Raw genomic sequence first — 8,675 nt, 5'->3', positions numbered from 1 at the left:
CGTACCGCATCGGCTTCTACTCCTTCTGCGCCGTTATGCAGCATCAGTCCTAGATCGTTCATCGCCAAAACATAACCATGCTCATTGATTGCTCGCTCGAACAACTCCTTGGCTCGTACCACATCCTTCTCGACCCCCTCCCCTCCGGTCTCCAACAAACAACCTAGGTTGTACATCGCAGGGCCGTCATCGCCTTTCGATATTGCTAGCTCATAAAGCTCCATTGCGCGTACCTCATCCTTCTCCACCCCCTCCCCTCCCTTCTCCAACAAACAACCTAAGTTGTTCATCGCAGAGCCGTCATCGCCTTTCGATATTGCAAGCTCATAAAGCTCCATTGCGCGTACCGCATCCTTCTCGACCCCCTCCGCTCCCTTCTCCAACAAACAACCTAGGTTGTACATCGCAGAGCGGTTATTGCCTTTCGATATTGCAAGCTCATACAGCTCCATTGCGCGTACCACATCCTTCTCGACCCCCTCCCCTCCCTTCTCTAACAAACCACCTAGGTTGTTCATCGCAGGGCCGTCATCGCCTTTCGATATTGCTAGCTCATAAAGCTCCATTGCGCGTACCACATCGGCTTCTACTCCTTCTGCGCCCTTATGCAGCATCAGTCCTAGATTGTTCATCGCCCCGACATAACCATGCTCATTGATTGCACGCTCGAACAACTCCTTGGCTCGTACCACATCCTTCTCGACCCCCTCCCCTCCCTTCTCTAACAAACCACCTAGGTTGTTCATCGCAGGGCCGTCATCGCCTTTCGATATGGCTAGCTCATAAAGCTCCATTGCGCGTACCACATCGGCTTCTACTCCTTCTGCGCCCTTATGCAGCATCAGTCCTAGATTGTTCATCGCCCCAACATGACCATGCTCATTGATTGCACGCTCAAACAACTCCTTGGCTCGTACCACATCCTTCTCGACCCCCTCCCCTCCGGTCTCCAACAAACAACCTAGGTTGTTCATCGCAGGGCCGTCATCGCCTTTCGATATTGCTAGCTCATAAAGCTCCATTGCGCGTACCGCATCGGCTTCTACTCCTTCTGCGCCCTTATGCAGCATCAGTCCTAGATTGTTCATCGCCAAAACATAACCATGCTCATTGATTGCACGCTCGAACAACTCCTTGGCTCGTACCACATCCTTCTCGACCCCCTCCCCTCCCTTCTCTAACAAACCACCTAGGTTGTTCATCGCAGAGCCGTCATCGCCTTTCGATATTGCTAGCTCATAAAGCTCCATTGCGCGTACCACATCGGCTTCTACTCCTTCTGCGCCCTTATGCAGCATCAGTCCTAGATCGTTCATCGCCCCGACATGACCGTGCTCATTGATTGCACGCTCGAACAACTCCTTGGCTCGTACTGCATCCTTCTCGACCCCCTCCCCTCCGGTCTCCAACAAACAACCTAGGTTGCGCATCACGGTGCCATCCCTGCCTTTCGATATTGCAAGCTCATACAGATCCATTGCGCGTACCGCATCGGCTTCTACTCCTTCTGCGCCGTTCTGCAGCATCAGTCCTAGCTTGTTCATCGCCCCGACATCATCATGCTCCTCAATCTTACGTTCCAGAAGAGTCTTTTCTAAAATGTTAACAGTACACACGTCGTACTCGTTCACCTCACTGTCCGTGAAGAAGAACTGCTTCCGACGGATAGCCACTCCTTGCCCTCGTTCCGCTCCAATTATTTCTTCAAATCTACGACAGAGACAATCCAACTTTTCCAATCTCAGTGATCTTGCTATCAACCTTCGCATCCATACGAGGCAGCTTCGTACATCCTCAGGTATACTCAGATCTACTGCGCATTTCAGAAATTCTAGAACCACATCCACGACATAGTTGTCAAAAGCCGATTTCTCCACAAGCTCCTGTAATAATGAAAACAACACTTCAAACTCTCTTCCACCCCCCTTGACCCCGCCACTCCCCTTTCTGCTCACAAAAACACTGTGGAAAAAAGCTAGCACCAATTCTCCAGCTCGTCGCCTGTTCGTCAATATCATTTGTTCTGTGATCTCCTCACTCGAGTCGGTGAGGAGCTTCACGCATCTCTGCAACGCGTTCATATCACCATGCTCCAGTGCAGCAACCTTCAACAGAAAAATGGCTCTTTGGACCTGGCCCAACTCTTCCCCAATAACATCTTCGCCTGTTGCTGGCAGGTTCTTCGCAAACTCTTCATCTTCGTATACTCCAGCCCTGACTGAGCTCAAGCAACCTGGCGACTTTTCAGCCAGTGCTTCTCCTACTATCAAACATCCGTCTTGTAAGGCCTCGCGGTCACTGTCTTCGTACACCGTGAAGCTTCTCTCCCCGACGGCTTGGGCGTAGAATGTCGTAATGTTCTTCTTTCTAACAACGAGATCACCGTGTCGCATGTTCACTTCAAATTTCGCAAGAACTTTGTCCCCTTCTAGCTCAAATCTGCATTGCTGGCTTCGAAACGGTTCCCATCCCGACCACATCTCAACCTCTGTACCCGTTTTGTGTGCTCTTGGCTTTACACTCACGATGCTTGACGTCATATTCCGGTGCCCGGCATGCAAGTCTGGCGAACACATACCATGATTCTTCTGCCATCGCCTCAATCCCTCCATACGTCCCAACGCCGCCTCCCGCCACCATCCCCACTCAAACCGCTCATCTCGCGATGTCGCCCCCCGGCACAACCGTACTCTCACTTTGCATCCTCTATCGCCCGCTCCACCTCTATTGCTCCAATCGTCATCGTCGCCCACTTGTACCTGAAGCCTCATTCTCTGAGGCCCACAAATCGGCAGTATCACAAACATTTCTTCGCTTCGTTTCTTCCTCTCTTCTTCCGCATCCCTACCCCTTTGCTCATTCCCGAATGATACTGACACACTATCTCGATTTTCCGAGATTGCCACCCCCCCTGCCTCGCTTGACCGGACATCCGTGGCACTGTTTTCCTCGCTCGTTTCTTCTGTCTTCATCACAACCAGCGACGGAAAACTGACCATGCAAAGCGCCACCGCTACCATACTGCTCGGGCTCCCTTCCATTCCCGCTACCCTTTCCCTCAAAACACATTGCAACTCCCACACTACACGACACTGCACCGCCCGATCCCTCAGTACTGCATTCCCTTCTCTCTGCCGCAGGGTACGTGACACATCATTCGATACACGCCCAACCTCCGTCCACTCCGATATCAATTCCCCCGCTTGAAACATCAAAGGCCTCCACGCCCCACTCTGCGAGTCCGTGTTCGCTTTCACCCACCTTCCCAGTCTCGTACGCACGCTCTCCAGCGAATATCCCATAAACGTCAATGTCTGCTCCAACTGCTCAAACTCTTGACCCACGACTCCAAACTGGAATGCTTGCATCGCTTCTTCAATTCGAAGATGTCTCATGAAGAGGCCGCTCCTCCTCTTTTCCATCCCTCCCATCTCCACGCCTTCTCCGCTCACCACAGTCTCTTGGTCATGTTCGACTTGACCCAGACAACGTCTTAGCCATCCTTCGTCCTTACTCACCAGGAATTGCATTTGCACTCCCGCCATAAGCGCTAACCAGCAGTCGACAAGCTCCCCGACCTTGGTCACCAGTCTATTCTCCTTGGATACTTCATGAAAGTATCGTTCTGGCATCGGAAATCCGCATATGCTAGCATTTCTTCTTTCCGCTGCATCCACTACTGAAGTTCTGTTGCCCATACCCAGCTGTGCTCGCATATTTTCAATCGCTAAATCGTCATGCTCCAGTTTCTCATATTCCTCAGATCTACGAGAATCTCCGCTCGCACTTCCGTTGCGAATCCGTTCTTCTCCTATGTACAACAAAATCGCAAGCCACTCCACTCTCTCGATGTCCAACTCTTCCACTTGTTCTTCAAACTCCACCGGAATTCCATCAATGAATCGATTTAGTTTTCTCTCGTAGGCCTTGTACCCCTTTCCAGGCCGCAAGACTGCATTTCTCTGCACTGCATCGAACGGCATTCCACGTCCACTCGTCATCGCTCGTCGCAACAAGTCCTCTTTTGACAGAAGCGACTTGCCTTCATCCAGCGGCAAACAACTCCCCAGCCACAGTTGTATTCCGGCCGTCGCCAGCACGCGCCCAGCCATGTGTTCTCGTCGTCTTTCGTACCGCTCCAAGTTATTTATCGCCCCATCCTCATCATCGACTTCCGGCGCAACGGTGAACTCCGTTATCCACTTGTTCAACCCCTGCGCCGCAAACGCCACGCACCATCGCAGCCACACATCCTCTGGCTTGTGCGGTACCTGGACAAAGCAGGGTATAGACCCATTCCCAAGCCATTTCTGCACTATTCCATACCCATACCGAAATGGTATCGAGAGCGCCTGTAACAGAAGCACGATGCGTTGGCGAAACACGTTTCTTCTCTTTGGGTCTATTCTGAAGTCAATCTTGTCAAACACTACGTAGCACCGAGCATTCCCATGGAACACACGGTTCTCAATCACTTCATCGCTCACCCATAGTTCATCTACAATTTCAGCCACAGAGTGCACTTTTTCCTTGTCATCGGTATTTCCGGACTCCTGCGTGGTACTGATATTCGTGGTTTCCTGCTCTCTTTCTTCGCCATTCTGGGTTTGCTCCTTCCCATCATGGCCAGTACGGGCGCCCGTGTTGAGCTCATATTCAATCCCAAGGGCCCGCAACGACTCAATGCTCTTGACAGCCCACTTGACAAATAGCTGCAACTGCCACAGTCCCCATAACGTCCGCACAACGTGCAGCAACGCAAACAGCATAGCGACCAGCGCAGTGAACATCTCCTTTTGATCGACATTGGATTGCACGACCATGTAAAACAGTATGTAGAATGCCGGGACTAGCGCGAGAACAAGGTTGACGAAGCCGGCGATACGAACGTCACGTACCCTGCGCCATTTGGCAGAGATAAAGTCAAAGGTGGTGAGAGCAGTCCACGGGAGGAAGGCGGCGGTGTAGGCCAACAGGACGATGATGGTGTTTTCAGCGAGATGGTCGAAGGCCATATTGACAAAGAAAGCGAGGTGTGCGAGTGACTTGGAAAGAATCTAGGAGGTTTTGATGTGAAAGTTTGGGTGTGTTTACTTGCAGAGACGAGAGCTCACTGTAATGACTCGTCTTTGTCAATCGTGTACCGTGAAGTGAAGGGATACTTGCGCAAAAGAACACGGTCAAGGTGGGGTTGATGGGATTTACGGGAGCGGCTGCTGGTTGTGGAGAGAGAAGGAAGGCTCTGGAGGAAATCGTCAGTGTAGGCAGGGAAGGGGATGTTCGTAGATGCGCCGCAGCCCCAACAAGTAACGTGTGGTCCAAAGATGAAATAGTTCATAATAAGTGATGATGCGAGGAATTGTTGCGTTGTCCTGGTCGAAAACAAGCGCTGCAGCAACTCTCTCGAGTCTACAAGTACCTTAGAGCGTGGGAACGGGCTGGCGTATCACGCCGCACAGGAGAGTCTGCCTGGAAGCAAACACGGAGGGGGAGCTCGTGAGAGTAGATAAGTGTGGGTTGTCCACCGGCCTCGAGTGCGGATATTCCAGTCCGTAGGCGCTGGGGGTACCAACGGTACCCTTCGTACTGCAAACGCACTATGCTGCACTGCAGACGCCCTAAATACTTTACAGATGAGACACTCATGCCGGCCAGAAACACTGTTTCTGCAGGACCAGTAGTTCCATACGAAGTGCTCAATTTGTGCAAATAATTCGCCTTACATGCCATTCGTGCAATGTCCGAAGTGCTTACCAGCTGTTCACAGCCTCACATGAGGCCCACATTTACATCACATATGCGACATGACCCGTGTCAGCGCCCGCCCCTTATCGCCGCGCCTCCGCGTGTCACGCCCATCGCGAGCTTGCCGAGGCCAACCGCCACCTCGGCCGTCGCCTCCCTGACCGCCCGCCGTGGGCCTCGTACCCGCGCCCTGAAGGCGCGCGAGGCTCGCGCGTCCCGCCGCCGGCCCACGCCCCACTGCCGCCGCCGCGCCCGCCCCGCCGCACGCGCGCCACCCTCGCGGCCCGCGCCGCCCCCGCTGCCCCTTCCGGCCCGCCTTCTGCGCCACCCGCGCCGTCGTCGCCACCGCCGGCGCGCCACGGCGGCGGCTCGATGCCTACCTCGTCGACCCATTCGGACGTCTTGAACACGAACGTCTTCTCTTCGGCGCGGCGCCTGCTGTGCACCTTCTTGAACTCGCACTCGCTCTTGGAGAGCCGCAGCTTGCTGCCGACGTCCTCGCCGTCCGCGTGCCCGCCCGCGCCGATGCCCTCGTCCGGGTGGATCGCCACCACCTGACTGATCCCGACCCGCTTGGCCCGCTTCTGCACGGGTGCTTTGCGCCCAGGGTCCACCACCGCCGCAGCGCCCACTTCCGCCCCATCTTTGGCCATGGCGAGCATACCCGGCGGGCTCTCGCGCCCCAACCGCACGCCGCACCCGCCGACCACAAACCGCTCCTTGAGCGCGTCGCACCCGCCAACCACAAACTGCTCCTTGAGCGCGTCGCACGCGGAGATCCGCTCCTACCCCGAGTAGCGCAGCATCTTGTCCACTAGTCCCAGGAACATCGAGTAGTCCTCCGCCGTCCGTTGCTGGCTCCCATGTCAATGTCCACGAAACCGTCGGTCGACTTGGAACCCGGGATCACCGCTTCCCCGGACGGGCACGCCTCCGGCTGCATGCGCCATCGGCCCGTTACGCTGTCCTGCTCGAATAACAGGCTCGTTTTGCGCCCTGCTAGCAACATCTCTTCTAGCGGCATCCCCAGCCTCTCCGCAATGATCGCCATCTGATGCGCTTTGTCCTTGCCCGCGAACAGCGGGTACCCCTTGTGGAGCTCGATCAGCATGCACCCCAAGCTCCACACGTCCACCTGCGTCCCGTATAGTTTCCCGAGGATCACTTCAGGCGCGCGGTAGAAACGTGACTGTACATACGTAGACATGCTCTCGCTGATGCGACAGCTTGCGTCAAAGTCCACCGCCTTGATCGCGCTGCGCTGCGGGTGTCGCAACAGCACGTTCTCCGGCTTGAGGTCGCAGTGCGCAATGCTCACGTCCGAGCAGGCAGTTGAGGATCTGCTTGCAAAACTTGCGCACCAGGTTGAGAGTGACACCGTAAACCTCGGTCGACCGCAGCAGATCGTACAGTTAGAAGGAAAGCAGCTCCAGCACCAGACACTGGTGCCCGCGAAAGATAAACTTGTCCCGCAGGCGCATGACGGAATGGCCGTCCTTAGGGTCGATCCGGTTCAAGTAACTGGTCATGCGTACCTCAGACAGCGCCTGCACCACGTACAGAGGGTTATTCTTGATGATCTTGATGGCCAAATGCGTGTTCTCCCGCGTACCCGAGGCGCGCGCGACCTGAAGCAACTTGCTCATAATCGCCACTTCCTAGCGAGCTACCACAGCGGCCCTAATAACTATACAATGCGAAACGAAGTCAGCTCCAGCTGTTCCTCCTATATAGGAGGACGACGAAGGGGTCAGGCTTCTGCGAAACGAGATAAAAATGTATGCTTGCTTCGGAAAGAAGTCAGAACTTACCGCGTTAATACGTTACATGAGTTGCCACTCCACACGTGGGCCATGGCCTTGACAAGCTCTGACACCTGCTGCGGGTCAAGACTGGTCCTCCCTACAAAGACTGTCTGCCTAAACTTCGCATCAGGAGCCTTCAGCGGGACGACTTCAAAGACGCCTGTGTCGTCATCGGCGTGTCCGCCGTAGCAATAGTCAGTGCCGTAAATGGAGACGCCCGAGTGATAAAGCCCCAAGCCGACGCCGTATAGATACCAGTTAATGGCGGGCACGGCGTCCGGGTTGTCGGGGTGCTGAAGATCGTAGACATTGAGTTCGATCGGGACCCCACCCGCAATAGGCATCATTCCCTGGTTTGACGACATGGGCTGTTGTGGATGGGTCTAGCGCATCGGCCGATGATGGCGGAGGCGGTGGCGGGGGTGTCGATATGTTGACCGGGGGTGCGGGTAGAGGACGGGATAGACGAATGGCACATCTGAGGCGGGTCGGGGATGTGAGGGCGTCGGCGAGCGGGGTGCGGACACGTCGGCGCTCTCGCGCAAGGAGACGCTGCCGCCCAACAGGCGATGGCGCGGCCCGCCGCCGGCATCGCGCGGGGCGCTCGAAGACATGCGGCGGCACTCCGACGAGCACCGCGGCAAGCTCGGGCGCAAAGAGACGCGCCGCGCAATGCTGCGCAAGCTCCCCGTCCGCGGCGCGCGGAGGAAGCAGCACATGGAAGACGGCGGCATCGCCGAGCGTGCACGGCGCTCGGCGCGACGACGACCGCGAAAAACGCGGTGCTCGTGATCCTCACAAACAAAATCCAGCACGCCAACAATCTCCTACCCGTATACCTTGACGCTACTGTGAACAAAATCGTCAAACATCACAACGCTGACTTACCCTTCCGTCGGAAGTCACTCTCGCGTCGGTCAAAACGGCACGCGACCCGGCGACCGTGAGCGCAAAGGCGGATAGGCGTTCAGTACGATACAAGTGGGCTCCGTGCGCGCTTCGCGCGCCAAGCCAAGTCCCTTCCTCCTCCGCTCCTCGTTCTGCACACGCTGTCGTTCCCCGCCCCGCTGCTCCCCCTCCCTCTGCGCTAACTCTCCCGTCTTCTCTCCGGTCTTTGTCGCCCCT

At 55.7% G+C, this 8,675-nt stretch overlaps 2 protein-coding genes across 2 annotated transcripts in view; both read right to left on the bottom strand.

Moving 5' to 3' along the window:
* Positions 1–2,018, bottom strand: part of CHC_T00009085001 (Sel1-repeat containing protein) — a 3,090-nt gene extending 1,072 nt beyond the window's left edge. Inside the window, exon 1 of the mRNA XM_005717767.1 lies at positions 1–2,018. This exon is cut by the window's left edge and continues 247 nt beyond it. Coding sequence (XP_005717824.1) covers positions 1–2,018 — 2,018 coding nt within the window.
* A 4,541-nt stretch (positions 2,019–6,559) lies between these two features.
* Positions 6,560–7,915, bottom strand: CHC_T00008514001 (Putative serine/threonine protein kinase). Its single transcript, XM_005717766.1, has 2 exons — positions 7,557–7,915; positions 6,560–7,085 (listed from the first exon to the last, which is right to left on the bottom strand). The coding sequence occupies exons 1-2, from the start codon at positions 7,913–7,915 to the stop codon at positions 6,560–6,562; spliced, it is 885 nt and encodes a 294-aa protein (XP_005717823.1).
* Between the last annotated feature and the right edge of the window lie 760 nt (positions 7,916–8,675).

This window comes from Chondrus crispus, genomic scaffold, assembly GCF_000350225.1.
Source record: "Chondrus crispus Stackhouse genomic scaffold, scaffold_33, whole genome shotgun sequence".
NCBI classification, from domain to species: Eukaryota; Rhodophyta; class Florideophyceae; order Gigartinales; family Gigartinaceae; genus Chondrus; species Chondrus crispus.
The sequence above is the reverse complement of the archived record's forward strand: the minus strand, read 5'-3'. Positions and strand labels throughout refer to the sequence as shown.

Bases quoted from the DNA above. Each gene is read 5' to 3' on its own strand.
- CHC_T00008514001 (XM_005717766.1), bottom strand. From the start codon at position 7,915: ATGTCGTCAAACCAGGGAATGATGCCTATTGCGGGTGGGGTCCCGATC. The intron at 7,086-7,556 runs GTAAGTTCTGAC...TTTTGCAAGCAG, and splicing joins TCATGTAACGTATTAACGCG to ATCCTCAACTGCCTGCTCGG.